The sequence below is a fragment of the Poecilia reticulata genome, chromosome 9, assembly GCF_904066995.2.
Source record: "Poecilia reticulata chromosome 9, P_reticulata-male-v2, whole genome shotgun sequence".
NCBI lineage: Eukaryota > Metazoa > Chordata > Actinopteri > Cyprinodontiformes > Poeciliidae > Poecilia > Poecilia reticulata.
Genome location: NC_088838.1, coordinates 17946241 through 17966316, shown reverse-complemented (window position 1 = coordinate 17966316; position 20076 = coordinate 17946241). Strand labels below are relative to the sequence as shown.

Sequence of the window (20076 nt, the reverse complement as noted above, 5' to 3'; positions counted from 1 at the left end):
TACGAAAATGCTGCTGCTAATATGATACAATGCAAAGCAAGGAAATACACGACAAGAGCTGTCAGAAGCAACATGTCATATTGTAAACAATCAAAATTGTTGATTACTAAATGTTCAAATATGTAATTTTATTCCTTGGCATTTGTGTGGAAAGGTTTGGTTTTTATTACTCGTATCGTTTTTTTATGCGTTCATGTAATCAAGAAGATAATTTCACAAACGTCCCAAATTCCTTATAGTGGCAACTTAATATTCTCTAGCTTTCTCCCTGACCTTTATGCTGGATTTCTAATGTGATCAAATTAAACTCAGGAGGACTCTGTTAACTAAAAGCATGCCTCATTGAACTGATTTAGTTTAGGGGTATCAGAGTAAAGTGAGTCAAGTGCAAATGCAGGACACACCTTTAGGAATTTTATTTGTTTTGTTGGGTTTTTTTTAAAGGCAGAAAACACTTATCCTTGTCCTTATAATTATATGTATATGCACCACTTTGTTCCAGGCTATTAAAATGCGCCAATGTTGTTGGTTGTAATGTGGCAAAATATAGAAAGGCTTAAAGGAGATGATTACTTTTTGAAGGTACAGCGTATCAGGGTGAAGACACTGACATCATATTTTCTTTCTTTCAAGATAAGATTAAAACTGTTGTGGGTTCTTTCTCCTGTTTACCTTATTACCCAATCAGATGCACATCCTTGATTGATTAAGTCTGAACTGATACTTATTAGCAGAATATGTGTCTGTGTTTGCATGCGTTCATTTAAGAGTAGACCTCTGACTTTACGCATTAATTACATGCTTTCTTGTTGCAATGACATTATTTAAGGAGCTCTGTCTACCGTGAGTGACATTTCATGATGTCAATTATGGCTTCTGTGTTAGAAAATAAAAGTCGACACACCCATCCATTAGACATGCAGAGAGAGGATATAATATGTTACCCCAGGAGCCTGACCCGTCGCTCTGTTCTTCAGTGCACTTTGACACTGCAGAAATAAGAAACAGGAAAGATGCTACAGGTAACTTCATTACTTTCTACTTGTCATATTTCCACATTAGCTAAATAAGTCTGAGCTGACTGATTAATTTCTATATCAGATAAAATTGAATATTATATTTGCTATATATATAAATCTATATATGTTTCCTGTCAAAGAAAATCAGTTCATCCTACATTTTCTTTCCATGCATCTTAATTGTGTGAAATATAAGAATAACTGTGCTAACTGAATCTGGTTCTTTACCTTGTTTACTGGGGACGGTATTTTGCTCTTATTTATTCATATATGTGGGTGTATAGCACACAGAAAAATGTGATTCAAAATAATAAATGTTTCATTGTATTTGTGTTTTGAGAAAAGTTACTTAGAATTATACCTTGGGGCCGGCTCCTTTCATTTCTGTTCCAACACAAACACAAAACCTTATTACTGAAAACAGCTCACATAATTTTCAGATTTTTATTTTTTACCTGCACTCTAAAAAGAAAAAGTTGAACCAACTTAATTGAATTGCTTCTATGGGTAACAAGCAATTCAATTAAGTTTATCCAACTTAATTTATTAAGTTTAACCAATTCAATATATTCTAATCATCCAACTCAATTTGTTACTTTTTTAAACAAATTTATTAAGTATGTTTAAGATAACAGATTTAAGTCAGTCTTACTCAAATCATTTAGTTTACTTCAAAAAATGGTAAATGGACTGATCTTACACAGCACTTTTCCAGTCACTTTGACTACTCAAAGCACTTCACATTAGAGTCACATTCACACACAGGCAGGAGGAAGCTGGAATTGAACCTAGAGCCTTCTGATCACAAGACAACCACTCTACCCACAGAGCCACAGTCGCTTACTGGGGAATCTGTCCCTGGTAAGCTTGAGTCATGGTCAGACGTGGGATACAAATATGGTATTGAACTTAATTATTTCAAGTAAAGTCAAAGTAAAAAGGTCCTTTAAGGAAAAGATTTGTAACTTTTAAATTAGAGTATATTTAGAGGACATTGTAAAAAGGGTTTTCCAAAATATTTAGTTTGGAAATACTTAAAAGTTTGAGTTGACTTTCTGTAGAATTAAGACAAAGAGATTTTAAATGTTTAATAGAAGACAATAAATGATTTGAGTAAGAGTGACTTAAATCTGTTATCTTAAACATACTTAATACATTTGTTAAATAAAATTAACAAATTGAGTTGGATGATTAGAATATATTGAATTGGACCAACAGCAGAGGACTGCACCCTGGAATCCACGGACAGGCTAAGGCTCCGCACTATTTGAAGGGGACAAGACCAGTTTACCCATAGATCCGGGGTCCCTTATTCGACCAAAGACCCCAACACTGCTGCAACGGACTTGGTGAATTGACAAAGGTCACTGATTGACTGAGATCAAAGAGTCTAAAGGAAAAAAAGGACTAGATCTGCTTTGTTCCATTTTAAGGGTGATTTTCTTCTCATCAAGACAAGAACCACTAAAAATGTATCTAGCCTGTAACAAGTGCTCGCTATTAAAAGGGAGAGAGCTGCCGTTAACAAAAGTGATCATTGAGGTTATGTGACTGCGAGAGCTACTCAGTTAATTGCGTTGATAATTGAAAAGGGTGATAACTTTTGGATCGGAGGCAGTCAGAGGCTAGACGAGTCTTCCCGCCACCAGCTTACACAGAACGTCTCCTAGACTCTCTATGGAGTAAAGGCCCCAGGATCTAGAGACTTTCCCGACCCGTTAGTTGGAGAGCTGGTCAATAGTCAGTCCATGAGAATTGAGAAGATTAAGGTGGAGCTAGCTATTGTGCAATAACAGACAATACCTCTGCTGTAACCAAGCCATTTCACACTTAAACTATGTCATTTCTGTTTATCTTCATGAATTAGAGTGATAACCTGTCATAAAATTTCCCAAATGTTGTCCATACATTCTGGGTCTCTTAATTCATCTTTAAATAATATATGTCAATCCATAAATTACTTATTAAAAAATATACAATAAAGTTTTCTCAAACAAGTTTTTCTTTATTTTGGATTAATTATGCAGAGATAACTCAACAGATCTCAATTAAATGTTTGGCTTAGATTTCATTTCAATGCAAGTCATGAACTTTCTGTTGTTCTGCTTCTGGTGCAGAAAGGTGGACCAGAACTTCATTTCCTCCTCAGGATCCAGAGTTCTGCAAATCATCACCAACTTCAGCTGTTGTACATTTGATGAATCTGAAAATATTCTATCAGTTTAGTTTTATTTTCGGGCAGCTCAGTGGCGCAGTTGGTAGCACTGCTGCCTTGCAGCAAGAAGGTTCTGGGTTCGATTCCTGCCCTGGGGTCTTTCTGCATGGAGTTTGCATGTTCTCCCTGTGCATGCGTGGGTTCTCTCCGGGTACTCCGGCTTCCTCCCACAATCCAAAAACATGACTGTCAGGTTAATCGGTTTCTCTAAATTGTCCCTAGGTGTGAGTGTGTGTGCATGGTTGTTTGTCCTGTCTGTCTCTGTGTAACCTCTCAACCTGCCCAGGTTCTACCCTGCCCTCTCCCGGAACATCCGTTGGAGAGATTGGCGCTAGCACTTATCCCAAGCCCACTAAGGAGCAAGGGTGTATGGATGAATGAATGAATGGATGGATAGTTTTATTATTGTTTCAGATCACTGCGTCATGTTACTGCGCATGTGCTGGATTTTCATTCCATATGGCTCAAAAGTTCCCTCCGATTAAATACAATGCTGCCATTTGGCCAGCAGATGTCGCCATTTATACACTGGCTCTGTAACATCCTGATTTTATTTCCTTCATTTTCAACATGAAAGCATTAAAATCCTCTCTAATTGCTAAAGTTTTTATTTATGTGCATTCAACTGACGAAATCACTAATCCACAGCTTAACCTTTATATAAAACTCTATGAACATACCATGAAGTTATTAGTGCTATCAATGAAACCATCCTAAATACACCACAGACTGAAAATTACAAAGTTCAAAGATGGAAAAACTTACAGAGACCATCTGGTGACATGGGAATTAAAAAACACTCTTGGCCATACCATCTTATAATAAAGTTGTTCCCACAAGATATTATATATAGTTGCTTTTTCTTCTCCCATGTCGCTAGACAGGTTCTGTACCAACTTGTCAGGGTTACAGAGAAAAATAACAAACAGCTTTACAGAAATGTATTGTGAGTGGTCAATGTGGAGGTAGGACTGGAGGAGTTACAACATTCAGGAAAACACTCATCATCACAGTCCCAATAAAAAAAAATGAGCGACCACATAAAAACAACCCGCTCACAGATGAAAGCTTCAATGTACAAAACATTCAAAATGCTACAGGGCAAAATTACAGGTAAACACATTTATGTTCCAGAAAAAAATTCCAATCAAATATTTTACATGTTTTCTGCAAAGCCTGAAAAACATCCTAAAACATTTGTACAACAAGCACAACTGATGACATTTATCACACCTTAAGAGTCATTTATTGGACACTTTGAATAATGAAAGAAATGCTGAAATCTAACAATGTTGCCCAGGAGCAAAGCCGCCATATTAGCTGCTTAGGCCATGTCTTCTTCTCCCTCCTCTTCAAACTCTCCCTCCTCTTCGGCCGTGGCGTCCTGGTACTGCTGGTACTCAGACACCAGGTCGTTCATGTTGCTCTCCGCCCGGGTGAACTCCATCTCATCCATGCCCTCGCCGGTGTACCTGTGACGAGGCAACATTAGCATGTACGCCTTGCACTAGGACGCCACTATGTTTTAGTACACCTGATAGCCTGATAAACTCGGTTAGACACAGGATGAAAGTTGCAACATTTGTTACATTTTCAGATGGTGCAGTTTACTTTCACTGCACGGATTCCATGATCTGATTAAATATTAGATTCTTGATTAATATGGGTTGTTGCTATGTTGTTGTACGGTGTTTGAAGATCTTGTTCAATGTGCCCCTTTTTTAACTTTGAGCTCCCGTCCCTCCAAAGGTCTCTGCACGGCCCTGTTTCCTTTTAAAAGACTAAGAAAGAAAACAGCTTTGATTTTTCGGTAGTCTGTCTGACGCTTCTTTCTGGCCTCCCCTTGGTGGCGCCATTGCTCAGCGCAGTAACTCAGTGGCTTTAGGACCCTGATGAAGCGGAAGAAGAAACGCCTCCCATCCTCCTCCTCCTCCTCCATCCTGTAACATGATCCTGCATCTCATCCCACAGGCTGTAATATTATGTTTTAGTGTGATAACCAGCGCTCAGGACGGCTCCAACGTGACCGAAAAGCCGTATGCGGTCCTGCAGAAGCAGAACCTAGGTGAGACCTGGTGCTTCTCTTGAAACCAGTAAGAGGACTGGGTCTGGAACTCTGCCATCCGGGCCGCTGTTTGCTTTTTGTTCTTTTGTTCCGTTTTACTGTAACATCGCCATGTTCCGATCTGCTGTGCAGCGGTGAATGCATCCTATGAAGTGTTTTGAGGCGCTGTTTCTGATGTGTGCGTGTGTTTTGCTGCTTCACAGTAACGTTGGGGAGTGTCCTCGCCGTCCTGCTGCTGCTGATGATCATCATGGCTGTCTGTGTCTACAAACCTCTGGCTCGTCGCTGAAACTGGACACACATATTTGCACTAATAACAGACTCCCGACTGCTTGCGGTTCTTCCGGTGCAAAGTCACTCCTGCAACGTGTTCAGACGCCTGCTGAGGGCAGCACCCCTGGGCCACAGCCAGCTGCCCTGAAGCCTGGCCCAAATAAATTAGGTTTTCAGGCATTTTAATGGTTTTATAACATACAATTCCCCTTGGTCAGCATAAAAAGGATTCCTGTGACAGCACTCATTAGATTTAGACCCTCAGAGCAATGGGGAAGTCCAAGGAACTCAGTGAGGATGTGAGAAGGAGAATTGTAGATCTGCACAAGTCAGGAAAGTCTCTCGGAGCCATTTCTAAAGAGCTACAGATTCCCAAATCATCCGTTCAATCGATCATACGCAAGTATGATTTGTTTGGGTGCGTCAGCACTTTGCCCCGGTCTGGGAGAAGGCCCAAGCTTTCCCACTCAGACGAACTGAAACTGGTTAAGATGTTCAAAGACAATCCAGGGACCACCAAGGTTCAAATCTGGCAGGAACTGGAAACTGCTGGAATGCAAGTGTCTCTGTCCACGGTGAAGCGGGTTTTGCATTGCGTTGAGCGTCCAAAACTGTCCAGCAAGAACCAGGACGATCTTCTTCTGAAGAGTGCCACCGGTGCAGAGCTTGCTCAACAGTTGCAGAAGGTGGGAGTGGGTGTGTCTGCTTGCACAGGGCGACGAAAACGGGCCGCCAAGAAGCCACTCTTGTCGGACGAAAAGGCCCAGGGCAGACTGGAGTTCTGCCAGAAGTACATAGACTGGACCACAGAGGACTGGTGCAAAGTCATTTTCTCTGATATGTCCTCCTTCCGATTGTTTGCAACATCTGGAAAAGGATTAGTAAGAAGAAAAGATGAGGCCTCCCTGGGGACCTGTATGGTGCCAGCAGTGACGGATCCTGACGCGGTGCATGTGTGGGGCTGCTTCTCATCCAAGGGAGTGGGCTCGCTCACAGTTTTACCCAAGGACACCTCCATGGATGAAGAGTGGTATCAAACCGTCCTGCAGGAGCAGCTTCTTCCCACAATACATGAGCAGTTTGATGATGGAAAATGTTTTTTCCAGCATGACGGGGCACCGTGCCACAAGGCAGAAGTGATAACCAAGTGGTTCAAAGAGAATGAGGTAGAAGTTTTGGACCTGTGGCCAGAAAACTCTCCAGATCTCAACCCCATGGAGAACCTGTGGTCGTTCCTCAAAAAGCGAGTGGACAAGCAGAAGTCGTCGAACTGCGAGCAGCTCCAGACTCTGATACGACAAGAATGGTTCACTCTGAGCCGGGATTTGGTTCAGAAGTTTATATCTAGCATGCCAGAAAGGATTGCAGAGGTTGTGAAGAAACAGGGTCAACCTTGTGAATTTTAAATCTTTACAAGGTCACCCAATCAATGCTTCTCCGTGAGGTTCTGGTGGCATTTTATGACACAAATTAACCAATTCTTGTATTTTTCTGTCTTGATCGCTGTTTTTCCTGTCAAGCTATGCAATGTTTCTAAAAATGATGTTATGACATCTGGTCCTAAATTAAGAAAATGCTTTAATGTCACTGCTTCAGCTTTGGTGATGGTAAAAATGTGACGCACATCACCAGAAGATCAAAACGTAAAGCTTTCTTTTCCCGGAGACAAATCAATTTAATTGGACACAGCAGAGGAAACAACTTTGAAGAGCTGCAGAGTGGTGGTTTCACAGGATTTCTCTGGTCTCTAAAAACAGGAGAACGTGGACGAATCTCTGGAGAATCTATCTTGGAGAAGTAAAATGTGGTGGTGGGAGGATTAAAATCCTCGGGTGGTTTTAGAGTTTCCCCGCTTGTCTCTAATCAATCAATATTGAACAAAGCAGAAGTAAATGTGTTCTTCAAAAGTTGTTGAAGTCTTTTTGTAGAAAAAAAGAAATCCCACTTCTGCTGCATAATCAACCCAAAGCACTTTGGAGCTTTGGGGGAACTTCTTGAAGAGTAAATTGACAGTGAAAATTTCCACCACAGTTGCTTAACATTTTGTAGCGGTACTTTTAAAGACCTTACATTTGTTGTACTTTTCTTTCTCTCTGTATACCTCTTGTTTCTTTCAATGGATTCTACCCATATTAGTTAGAGTAGTTATTGCGTTTTAGAGGGTGATCTGTAGAGGGAAGATCCTCTTCTCTTTTTACTCAGACACATATATGCATTTTGTGGGATGATGAGGGTGTGTTATCTGGATTTTAGTTTTGTATTAATTAAACTAACAAATGCGAGACAAAATACTACGGTAGTTTCCTCTGTTTTCACCTGATTAGTCAGAGCAGGTAAATCATTGTTCAAAGCTTAGGATTTGCTTAAAGCTCTTTAGCATCAAACTAAAGAGCTGCTTTTTCTGTAATCCATGAATCTTTGAATGTGTAGAAATATTTTGTATCTGATCTAGACAATGAAAAGTAAAATATCCCACAGGGTATTTTTATGGTTTTATTTCTGCCATTGTAAAGTTGTCATTAGTAAAGCTGTCAAAACGAACCTGTTTCTTCTTTAATGTGTTCATGTTTGTATAATTTCTCAGTCTTCTAATAAGTTTTTCTGAGTAATTTACAGCTTAGAGCAGGGAAAGGACCGAACGGTTCATTCTGTAAATGTAACTGTATCTCTTGAAGAGGTGATCCACCTTTATTCAATCAGTAGATTGATATGATTCTTGAATGAACATCCAATATGACTGCTTAGTGTAACAATTAGAATGTGTTGACAGGTCACCTCATAATACAGTTTCGTTCCTAAAGGACCTCAGTCAGTAGTGACCCCTGATGTCCAGGATAATACCCCGTTATGCCAGGTCGCAATATAACCTGGTTTCTTAAAAATACCCAGTAAATTTCCCGAAAGCTCCAAGAAAGTGTTCAGCTGTTAGAAAGTAAGTGGTGGTAAATTCCAAGAAAGTATCTTGTCAAAACGGCTTTACAACACATCGTGCAGTTGCAGGAGCTCAGGGGAACCTCCAGTAGCGTACCGGTTCCATACAGCACTTGTTTCCTCAGGAACGCTCTGTAAAAGTCCTTGGTAAGTTTCAGAGAGTGCAATGTATGTTTAGAGAAGCAACTTCTAAAATTTCTATGAATGTTTTGCAGATCATAAAATGCCGGTGGTCTATGAACAGCCTATAGATTTCAAAATGTGTTTATTTATTTTAAAGATTTTGTGTTAAAATAATTTTTTTTAAACCACAGTTCAAATTACTTTAAAATGGAATAATATTTAACATATTAATTGAAATTGAAAAGTGTAACATCTTATAGTTACCAAAGAAAATACATTTCTGGGGTATGGAGCTACAAAAACATTTCTTTTTTATTATTATTATTATTATTATTCATAAAAAATGTTTTATTAAATATATTGTCATATTTAATATTTTAATTAGGTTAAATCAAACTTTGGAATTGTTTTCTTGAGATCATTTGATGATGTTGTAACAAGTTCATTTTGCAAAATAGTATCAAGTTTCTAAAATGGTGAGATAGTAAACCAAATATTCCGAGTATAACAGCCCAGTGGCTTTAGGACCCTGAAGCAGCGGAAGCAAAACGCCTCTCCTCATGATCATCATCCTCCACCTTCATCCATGAACAACATGATGCTGCATCTCATCCCACAGGCTGTAATATTATGTTACAGCGTGATAACCAGCGCTCAGGACGAATCCAACCTGACTGAGAGGCCTTATGTGGTCCTGCAGAAGCAGAACCTAGGTGAGTCCTGGCGTTTAAACTGGAGACCAGTTTGAGAATTGTCACTGGAGGTCTCCCATTCGGTTTGGTTGTTATGCTTTTAATCCTGTTCTAATATTGAGCATTGCGCCATCCCACGGGGAGCTACGTTGTTGCTGATCTGTGTTTTGCTGCTTCGCAGTGACATTGGGGAGTGTCCTCGCTGTTCTGCTGCTGCTGATGATCGTCATGGCTGTCTGTGTGTACAGACCTCTGACTCGTCGCTGAAACTGGACACAAACATTAACTGTGACGCGTATCTTCTGGTACAAGCTGCATTGCGAGTAGAGCCCAGCAGATGGCAGTACAACCAGGCAGCTGTCAGCAGCGATACCTCCTGACTTGGAAGCCTAAATTAAAATATGCTGCGACTGAGCGGTTAAAAAATTACTCATTGATTTGCAGATTGCAGTAAAAGTGGACAATGTATGCACCTAACATCTGTATCCGCAAGTTTTAGCAATGGTCAGCGTGAAGCCGTCATCACTCCCCATCAAAAAGGGGCTCACATTCAAGGAAATTGCTGCCTCAAGTATTTAGCTTGAAAGAACATTTTTGTTCATTTTCAAAAAGTTCAAGCTGACAAATTGAACTACAGCAAAAGAATACATAAGGGTATCACAGATTATCAGGCAATGGTTTCCTCCTTAAAGGTACACCAGTGAAGAGCTTGCTCAAAATTGGCAGCAGATGGGCGTGAGCATGTTTGCATGCACTGTGAGACAAAGACTTTGGATAACGGCCTTGTAACAAGTATGGCTGCAAAGAAGCTGCTTTGGTGCAAGGAAAACATCAAGCCAGACTGGGTTTCTACAGGAGGTACAAGGAGTGAACTGCACAGGACTGGAACAAAACGATTTTCTCTCATGGATCCATCTTGTCTACAAAATCTGGAAAATCTGAAAAATCTGAAAAAGTGACATAATATGGACTTTTGTAATTGTTTTGCTCATAAAAGGCACTGAAATGTAAGACATTAGATTTGATTCATATGCGATTATAGGACTAATAAAAATAAAGGTCATGTTAACTATAACCAGATGTTATGGCCAATGAATTTTGATGACTGGCTTGATAAGCAGCTATGAATCCAATGATTTAATGATTTTAACTCATTTTCTGCTGTCCACAAAAGTTTCTGATTTGTTTTATGATTAAAAGTGTGGAAATGTGGATTTATTTAATTTAACCTTTTTAAAAATTCTGGCTAAGTAGAGAAAAATCTTTATTCTTTATCCAGTGACCTAAAATATGAATTATTATCATCTAAACTCTCATTAAGAAAAACAAAAAGATAAATCTCTAAAATTCTGAGAAATAAAAGGATTTATAGCTGGATTATTCTCTTCATATTGGATTTGCCATGACACATCTGAGAGTTTTTTTTTTACAAATTACCAATCGCAGTGATCAGTGCTTCTTGGTGCGATATGTTGAAATGTGTTTATTACTGGTTAATTAAACTGTAAGAAATCTTCTTTTCTGTTCAATCTTGTGAGACTGTGCACTAAGAAAATAAATATTGCAGAAAAAAATATCTACAGTAATTAAGTGGCTTTTAATAATATGAAACTTGTTTTGTTTCTATGACCACAACCATTAGTGTGTTCTATTGGGGTTTTATGTGACACAAAGTAGTGTGTGAGGGTAGTATGAAAGAGAAAGTGATGGTGTTCTTAGCAGTTTGTTTTGTTAAACCAACAGTCTGCAGGCTGCAACTATTTTGGGATATGTCTCTGCACATTCTTTACAGCTAGAGACTGACATTTCTGCAATATCATCTCTTAAAGATAGAGGGCATCTGTGAAAATCATTTTTTTGGACTGGACTTTAGGCTGTCATGATTGGATATGTATTGATCTAAATCGTTCCATTGTAGTTCTTGATCTGTGTTTATGGTGAAAGATGAACCTCCACCTCTGCCTCCAGACGTCTGCCTCCTCTAACAGGCTTTCTTCCGGGATTGCCACTTATTTAGGTTTGAGAATGAGATCTGAGATTTTAACCTGAGAATAAATGAAACACAGATGGACTCTATTAACTGGGTCCATCAAATGGATTTTAAAAGTTAGAAAGCATTCTTCACAGCTGATGTACCACTTTGTCTTTGTCACATCAAATCTGCAAAAATTTTGAAGTCTGTAGTGGTAGAGACTGTATGTGAGAATGATTGAGAAATCGGGGTCAGGCTGAAGATATTAGACTTAAATTGACTTTTATTATACTGAGCCAGTTGTTAAAAACTTAACTGAGAAAAGAATAGAAAAACAAAAACAAAAAAAACTATTTTTCATGAAAATATCAACATTGTCATGGCTTATTTTTGTATTTATTTTTAAAGCTGCTAACTTAGGAAAGAAAGAAACAAGTTTAGTCCTCATGGAAATAAAGTGCTTTTATTTTAGAACATTTTCAGACATTTTCAAAACTTTTAACTTTTTTTTTTTTAGAAAACATCTTTGCTCACACATTGCATTGCAGAGATCTGCATTATATTAACATTAGCTAGCCTTCACAAAGTTGACTTTTCACCAGTTTGGCAACTTGATCCATTACAGTTAGTTGAAGAGTTGAAAGCGCCTAATGGAATCATAACAACAGGAATCTTTAAAAAGTGGTTGGCTGTCAGTGAAATCAACTTTAGTGGTTAATTCATGTTACTCTGCATCACTCTGGTACAAACCAAAAGCATTTTCATCTCATCGGTCACATAAAAAATACAAATAAAAATAAAAACACATCTTAAAAAAACATTAGCAGAATTTTTTTTTTTTTTTGTCTTAGTGGCACTCCATGAACTTTTCACCACACCTCGGCCCCTCAGGCATTTTCAGAGCAAAGTGATCCTTGGCACATGCTGAAGCTGCTACTCGTAATCATGCTGGAGTCTGTGACGCCTCCAGTTCATGGCTGGAGAAGGTAAACTCTGCTACATTGGTTACCGCGACGACTCACAGATGAGACCGGTCTCCGTTATTGCATTTCTGAAGGGAGTTGAAGCTGCTCTGTGACAGGTTACAAAAATAATTACTTTATTACCTCAAGCCAAGTCTAGGCACTGGCTGCAGCACAGATTTGTCACCATGCAGTTACTTTAAAAACATTTCCCATGGCAACATGCGTTCGTTTGTTCAACCACCTGCCATCCTGTACATTCACAACGCAGATCGAAATGCGTTCAGAAATGGCTCCGTGAATTTTCCATTTTTAGGTTTTAGCATAGAATGATATGCATGAGAAATACCGTTTTGCATCATAAACATTTACCAGTCTACAACGGCTCTGAAACTCATAAATAAATGTTGGAATAAAAAAAATAATTAAAAAAAAATCTAGAAAGTTGGAACCCTGAGATTTTTCTTATTCGATTAGCCAAACATATTACAGTAGTGACTCTGCAGGAAGACTTGCAATAATACTCAAACTTGCTGATTTACGTTTGCAGTACTCAAAATAATTTGATGTGCCAGGCTTTTTGAAGAAATATGACTATAAATGTTATAAAAAAAACAAGGGTTGTGGTGGCATAAAGTGTGACATCTCAGCGCAAAACAAACAGAAACATTTGAAGCTACCTCAAGAACCTAACTTTAATCTAACCCCAAACCAAACAATAATGATTAACACATGTGAATGCTGTTGTGAGTCTGAATAGTAAACAAAAATAACTAAAGGACTAAAGTACCTCAATAGTCTGAAGTAAGCAAGTAAGCAGTGACAAGATGTCCACCTGGAGGAATATAGGAAAGAAAAAGTTCTTCTCAAAAATTTCTATTGAAAAATAATGGAGAGTTGTTTTTTTTTACTGCCTGTATGGGTCCAAGTCTGTTACAGTAAAAATGAAAATCAGTGGTTGCATAGGTGGATTTAGAGAGGTTAGGAAGGAAACACTGAGGTGTGGTGGTTGCTTCTGGTTCCAGGAATGTCGTTTTAAAAATTCCCTCTTTCTCCTTTTTACTTCTCAGTGAGCGACAGTTGCAGTATCCGCTCCAGCTCTTCATCCTCCCGCTTCCTCATCCTCTCGTCCTCTTCTTGAGCTCGAGCAGAGAGCTCCATGGCCAGGCGGAGGTCCGAGTCGTGGCTGGAAGAAGAGGGAGAGCTCGCGGGGCTGACGCTGTCTCCGATTTCCACCAGCAACCCTTCAGGGATACTTCTGGAATAACATTGAAAGAAAGGAAGTCGGATCCAACCCTGAGCTGTTGCCCTTACTAAGCAACGGAGGAGGTGGGTGGAGCAGCCCTTTTGGTTAGAGGAGCTGCTAAAGTACTGAGTAACTGATCAGAACATTTGATTCAATATTTTAAAGAGACGTCATCATCAGACAGACAAAAATGTTATATCCAGCACCTGGTATTTTAAAGACTAACATGAAATAAATAAAAAAAATATAAAGAAATAACAGATTCAGAAAGCAATTTTCTTAAAAATATGAAACTAATGCATCCAGTTAATATGCTTTGTTAGAACAGAACTACTCCTAAATGTTACTCAAGTAAATTTAACTAGTAGTTATACAAGCAGTCACCATGCAGTTATTAACTGCCCACTGAAGTGGGCTGATTTGAAATGTATGCCACACTTTTCAGATCTTCATTTGGAAAAAAAACAAAACTATAACCATGCTTTTGCAAGGCAATGTATTTAGTGAACAGGTCTGGACCTACCCATCGCTATGGCTGCCTGTCATTGGATGTGAAAATTCTCCATTAGCATCATCCCAGCTCACCTATAAAAACACACAAACAAGAGGGACACTCAGAAAGGAGCATGCAGAACGTTAGAGAAAGAGCAGTGGAAAAATATGACGCGCTGCTGCTCTGACCTCGCCCGAGCCTCTTTGTGAGTCCAGGAGGCTCTGATGGATGGCATACTGCAGAAGCTCATCATCATTGTTGGACATGGGGGTGTGGCGGCTGCCCCCTCGGCGGTGATAATTCGGAGGTACTTCGAACACTGAGGGACACACCTGAAATGGAGTTGTAGCTGTGGAAGGAGGGCAGAACCGAATGGAGAACAAGACGCACAGGAATTAGGAACATGGAGTTATTTTTATTTGTTGTCGTTGTTGTTTTTTTAAGACAACAAATGTTGTGGCTGCGTCGCTACCTGTGGCTACTTCATCGCTTTCTTCCGAGGACGTCGGCGTGGCTGCTGCCTCCTCTTCAGTGCGACATTTGTTTACATTACCAAATGTAATCCTGGCATTCAGCACATGAAACAGGGGAATCTCTGAGAAGATTAAAAAAAAATCTTTAAAATGCTAATTTTTTTAAAAAGAAAAAAAAAAGAAGAAGAAAGGATGTATTAGTTTGTACCTATTTTAACAGGAAATCCAGGGGGAAACTTCAGGGTTACAAAGTCTCTTAATCGTGCAAAATGGGAACTGGTTCGAGCCATGAGGTCAATGATGGGGGACACCTGCTCCACCAGGGACAGAGGATGCTCCTCACTCATCCACAGTGTTCCTTTGAACCTAAGTGGATGAACATTACAGAAGGCGTTCATCAAACACGCAGCCGGCCTGATGAAGGTCGCACGTTAAAAACAGGAACTCTTACTTTTGCGTTCGAATCGTCAGTTCGATGGGACGACCAATGTCCCTGTCACCCAGGTCAAAGTCGGGGTTAAAATATTCCTCTGGAGTGATCGCAGTGGGGTTTGTGGCTGTGGCATACTCCAGAGTTAGGTTCTGCAAATTGGGGCAACAAACCAAAATGAGCCATTAACTGAGAGGCGAAACAAATAATTTGATTTTTAATTGATACTGAAATGAGCATCTTACCCCCTGGGCACTTATGTGCTGCTCCACAGTCCCCAGCAAAGACTCTAAAACATTCCTTTCACCTATGAATGGAAAGGTTGCATGTGAATTTATAAGTCTGGAGAAACCAAAACTCAAGTACGAGAAATGTTCTCCGCCTACTTTTAATCCTGGCTTTCTCCTCGTCTGTTAAATGCTCCGTCCTCGTCCTGATGACCACGTTTACATTGTTCACACTAAAAACCTGAAAGAAAATAAACCGCAAAACCGAATGACCGGCTGCGCAGGTGCAAGCGGATAGGGAGTTTTTTTTTTTTCCCAAATGTCAACGGTGTAACTTTCTCAAACCTTTGCTTCAAATCCATTGACCGATTCGGTTTTGTCTGTTCTCCAACCTAAAATCCCAGATTTGCATCTGTTGGGAAAAAAAAATAAACTATTTGAGATTTTTTTGCCACCTTAGAACAACCCCAAGAGAAAACAATAAACTGTGATGGAGCAGGGCCTTCCAAAAGGATTTCTAATCCTTGGCTTATTAAAACTAATAGAGTGTTTTCTAACTTCCTTTGTTGTCAAAGCAACAATCAAATAGTTTAATTCAGACCTCATTCATATTGTTAAAACAGCAAAGTCAAAGCTCCGACCCAAGTTGAATTGAGAAAACAAATTCAGAGATGCTCTCCACCCATTCTGGCTGAGCTTGAATTGTTTTCCAAAAGTACGGGCAAAAACAATAAGACTGGAACTTTAATGCATTAATTTTGATCAATTAAATACATAAATTTTTACGCATTAAGAATTTTAATGCAATTAATCTCTCTTGGATGGGTTTGGCAAAACTGAACTTGGCACCGATGATTAGGAGTGAATATGTCCTCTCATCCAAGTCAAGTTTGTACACAGATATTAGAAATAAATTCTGCAGAGATTCTAGAAATTGTTACTATGAGATGAGTACTAATCTATAAAGCCCCAATTAGAGACAAACATGAGCTGACAGTAACAGAGATTAAAGAGCATTAGAGCTATTTGTGTTGTGACTGATGGCAACCAGAAAGAAACCTTGCCTTTCAAAAGCAATATCCTTTGTGTCCAAGAAGGTGTTGACAATAGGTGTTGTCAATCTTTTGGCAACTTCCTGTTCAGCTGGCTGCATCGACTCCAACGTGACTTCTTCCATTTCTTGGGATATGTTGAAGCGCTCAGTGTCGACGACGCCATCATCGTGGTTCACCTCCATTAACTCTGCATGGGAGTCTGTCGGGGGGAAAAAAAAAAAAAAAAAAGGCAAAATGTTTTTTTACACTTAAATACCTTAGAGAGCATCTTTACATAGGAGTTTAAAACGCACACGCATACCGTCTCCTTTGAAGATGTAACTCCTTCGGCCTCTGATCCAGGTCATGTTGTCAAAGCCCAGAAGGGTGGCGTCAACCCGAAGGCTGGCACCGCTTTTCCAAATGCGACAAACGTCACTTGGACATATCCGAGACAGAAGAGGGACTGCGGAGCCACGACACGAACAACGAAAAGAATGTGACTCTTAGCTAAACAGAAACAGTAGAGGCAGGTATGTTGTTTTGCCTGTATGACTTGAGAAAACTTTTATGCAAAGAGCTCTGGATGCTTGAGCATTAGGGAAAAACATGCCTGTGCCTTTATAATTAACATAACACGCGCACACGCACACACACACACACACACACACGCACAAAAAAAAAAAAAAACTTACTCCAGCTGGTGAATTCCCATTTCATTTCCATGTAGAAGTCTGGAGACTAGTGGAAAAAAAAAAGCAAGGTCATTTTTTATTCTACAATAGTAAATGTTTCCAGACTTACAAACATTCTGTTAAAAAAAAAAAAATCTGAATAAAAACCTCCTTGATCTTCAGCAGCAGCTCAGGCACTCCTCCCAGAGCAGTGGAGGCTTTGAGGTAGTCTCTGCGCTGAAGCACTAACTGAACCATCTCTGGGTCTCCAGTGCTAACAGCTTCCTGCAGCACTGCACAAATACACAGAAGAGCAAGGAAACCACAATGCCTATTAAAGTACCGGCATCGGTCCCACTGGTATTGCAATTGTCCATTTGAAAACCTCAGTAATGGCGGTGGTGAGTGTTTTACTGTAACTGAGGGAGAATGATAAGCATCTACAAGAAAGTCAATTAGCAACAGATGAGAAGGGGATTTAGGAGATAAAATAACCATGAAACTGACGTGAATATAGCACATTTAATAGACGACGAAGGTCGGTGTTTTGTAGCACTACTTGGCTGATATGCAGCAGGCTAACCTGTCCAATGCTTGGCATTCTCTTTAGTCACTGAAGCACCGTGTTTCAGAAGAACTCTGACCAACTCCAGGTGTCCGAGCGACACTGCCAGGTGCAAAGGTGTCCGACCCCGGGGGTCAACGGCCTCGATGTCATTCTGAGAAAAAAAACAAAAACAAAAAAAAAACAAACATGCAATAAGCATTACAAGTACAAAAATTGTGTCATACAGAACAGGTAAACACTCGAAGAGTGTCACAACAACAGACCACGTTTACCTGAATGACATCCCTGTGCAGATGTACATACTAATTTTGGAAGCGGTTGATAATTACGCAAACCTGCGCCACCACGCAAGCAACAGGTTTTATGAGTCACGCTGTAATTCACATGCAGTCATTGGTCAGTGGTGCCAAAGTCTCTCTGTAAAAAGTCTGTCTTAAATCAACTCAGAGGCACAGTAACTGAAGAGACATTTTTATTTGTAATTATTTCTTTTTTTTTGTATCTTGTAAAAGTATTCTTGTTATCTTTATCCATTGTTAGGTCTTGACATGTTTATTATACATTTGATATGTTGAGTGTAACAAATGTCTATGACTTCTGGATGAAACTTATTTTCTTTAATCATTAATTACAGACTGTGCAACAGATAGTTTCATGTCGATGGAGCTATTGGTACTTCTGGCAGTGTAGGTGGATGCAAAATTCAGTCGGAAAAATTTTATCTGAATTTCCCTACAGTTGGTCACGAGAAGGAAATATAAAGTGCTAAAAATTTTATGGCAGACAGCTGCATTTAAACTTGATGAAACACACTGGACCGATATCAGCAGATGACATAGATCCCCAAGAAACTTGAATTGTGAACCTTTCCACTCTTCCTCCAGATGTTGGGATCTTGATTTGCGAATAAAATGCAACATTTATTTTCATCTGAAAAGAAAACTTTGGACCCCTGAGTACAGAACAGTCCAGTGTTGTTTTTATTTTTTTTATCTTCACCTCCGGTAAGACATCTCTAATATTGTGAAGTGCTTACTTAGTACAAGAAAAGCAACAGCGGTAGTCCATGTCTTAGATACAAGGCTGGAGACTGTTGGACTGACTGCGTACATGCAGATGAAAAACTGAATGGTGAAGATTCTCTCAAGACTTCATTTAGTAGTTTAATAGTTTATAGATTTAACAAATGAGTTTTTTCTTCCATACAACTTTCCAAAAAATATGCTAGGACACAGGACTATTTGAGCCTAGCATTCTTAGCAATGACAGCTGGACTCTAAATTCACCAGTCTTTCCCATGTTTTTGCAGCTCATAGCGTAGCACTCTCATATTCAAAATAAACGTTAAATTGTTAGCCACAAACTTTTTAATTTCCAAATGAACAACAATACACCCCTGTGTGCGTAATTAAACAATATATCGTGCGAGTTTCACTTTTGAATTCCAGGAATAATATTAACTTTTCGATCCGTCTTGCAAAACAGAGATGCACCTGTTGTTCCTTCCTGTTTTTTTTTTTTTTTTTTCTAAGTAAGTTAACGTTGTGAGCCAGCTGATCAGACATCAGGTAACTTTCCTGTGTGACAGCACAGCATCTGTCAACACCCCTGGCCTACTTTCACAGGCTACAAACACAGCGAGCAACTAGCTTCTACTTTCATTTTGTGTTCTTATCGGCTAACCTGGTGTTTCTACAAACCTGTTGTAATCGTATTTGCTGTTCCAATTTCCTGTAGTCGTTCTCCCAAACTGCGGAATGAAGGGGAAACTTCTCTCGGATGTCTTCGCTAATGCTAGCCGTGGACATCTTCCTCTTTCTGGAGCCTTTCACTGCTGACAGTCTCTGAGTATTTCATCTATGATCGAAGCGGCGGCGGGTACACGCTAATTACAGCTAAATGTGCGCCATAACTCCATCGCTTTTGCCGCTGACAGCAGGAATGACACCCAGTCCAGTGACCAACTTCTGCCCGTAAGCCTTCCTCTAAATAAAACTTTTGAACAAGGAAGTGCCAGGAGCAGCACCTAGCAACAGCAACAGGGGTGTCCTGCACAGGAAAACATTCACAGTGCTGAATTATATCATCCGAATCAAATTTCGTAGTAGCTGACTTTAAAATGGTAGCTCGTCTGTTTGTCTGGAGATTTGTTGCTGACGTTGATGTGACACAGAAACGGATTTATCAGCCGCAAGCATCGTCTTTACCGAAAATAATAGACAGTTCCAGGTTGGACTAAACCATTTTACGTGTCAGTACGGGGGAGGGGAGCTAAATAAAGACTTCCGGAAATTGATCTGTAAATAAGCTGATTTCCCTTTAATTCATATTTAAATATTAGGTGATTAGTGAATATTATTGTATATTACAATAAAACGGTTGATGATATTATCTGCTTGTGTTTAACTGTTATAAATATATTTCGTATTTCCCCTCTGACGTTTAGGTGTTGTCAGAACGCTGACGGTTCAGGGGAGGGAGATTGGAAAAGTGAAACTGCAGTTGAGGTTTGGTTCTTTACAAGATAGTAAGTGCTTCAAAACACCTTTATGATATTATTCCATGCTCTTCCAGACTCTGTTTCCCACCTTTCCCAGCCCTGTTTAGCTAGGTATAAGGTATAAATACAAATTTTGCTGCGCTCTAAGATGCCATATCTTCCACCAGGTATTTGTTGGA

The 20076-nt window shown here is 39.6% G+C and overlaps 1 protein-coding gene and 1 long non-coding RNA gene across 2 annotated transcripts; one reads left to right on the top strand and one right to left on the bottom strand.

Annotated features, from left to right (window-relative positions):
• The first annotated feature begins 9064 nt into the window (after positions 1-9064).
• Positions 9065-10894, top strand: LOC108166592 (uncharacterized). The gene is made up of 2 exons (XR_001776950.2): positions 9065-9339; positions 9500-10894. It is a non-coding gene; the product is annotated as an uncharacterized LOC108166592 (long non-coding RNA).
• An 843-nt stretch (positions 10895-11737) lies between these two features.
• On the bottom strand, positions 11738-19617 carry ankrd13a (ankyrin repeat domain 13A). The gene is made up of 15 exons (XM_008418692.3): positions 19098-19617; positions 17413-17548; positions 16998-17122; positions 16851-16896; positions 16478-16621; positions 16186-16375; positions 15467-15533; positions 15281-15362; positions 15140-15201; positions 14916-15046; positions 14673-14830; positions 14464-14586; positions 14180-14340; positions 14022-14083; positions 11738-13510 (listed from the first exon to the last, which is right to left on the bottom strand). The coding sequence occupies exons 1-15, from the start codon at positions 19203-19205 to the stop codon at positions 13312-13314; spliced, it is 1794 nt and encodes a 597-aa protein (XP_008416914.1). The 5' UTR covers positions 19206-19617; the 3' UTR covers positions 11738-13311.
• Positions 19618-20076: the final 459 nt, after the last annotated feature.

Bases quoted from the DNA above. Each gene is read 5' to 3' on its own strand.
- ankrd13a (XM_008418692.3), bottom strand. From the start codon at position 19,205: ATGTCCACGGCTAGCATTAGCGAAGACATCCGAGAGAAGTTTCCCCTT. The intron at 17,549-19,097 runs GTTTGTAGAAAC...TTTTTTTCTCAG, and splicing joins AGCAAATACGATTACAACAG to AATGACATCGAGGCCGTTGA. The intron at 15,363-15,466 runs GTTTGAGAAAGT...ATTTTCTTTCAG, and splicing joins TCAATGGATTTGAAGCAAAG to GTTTTTAGTGTGAACAATGT.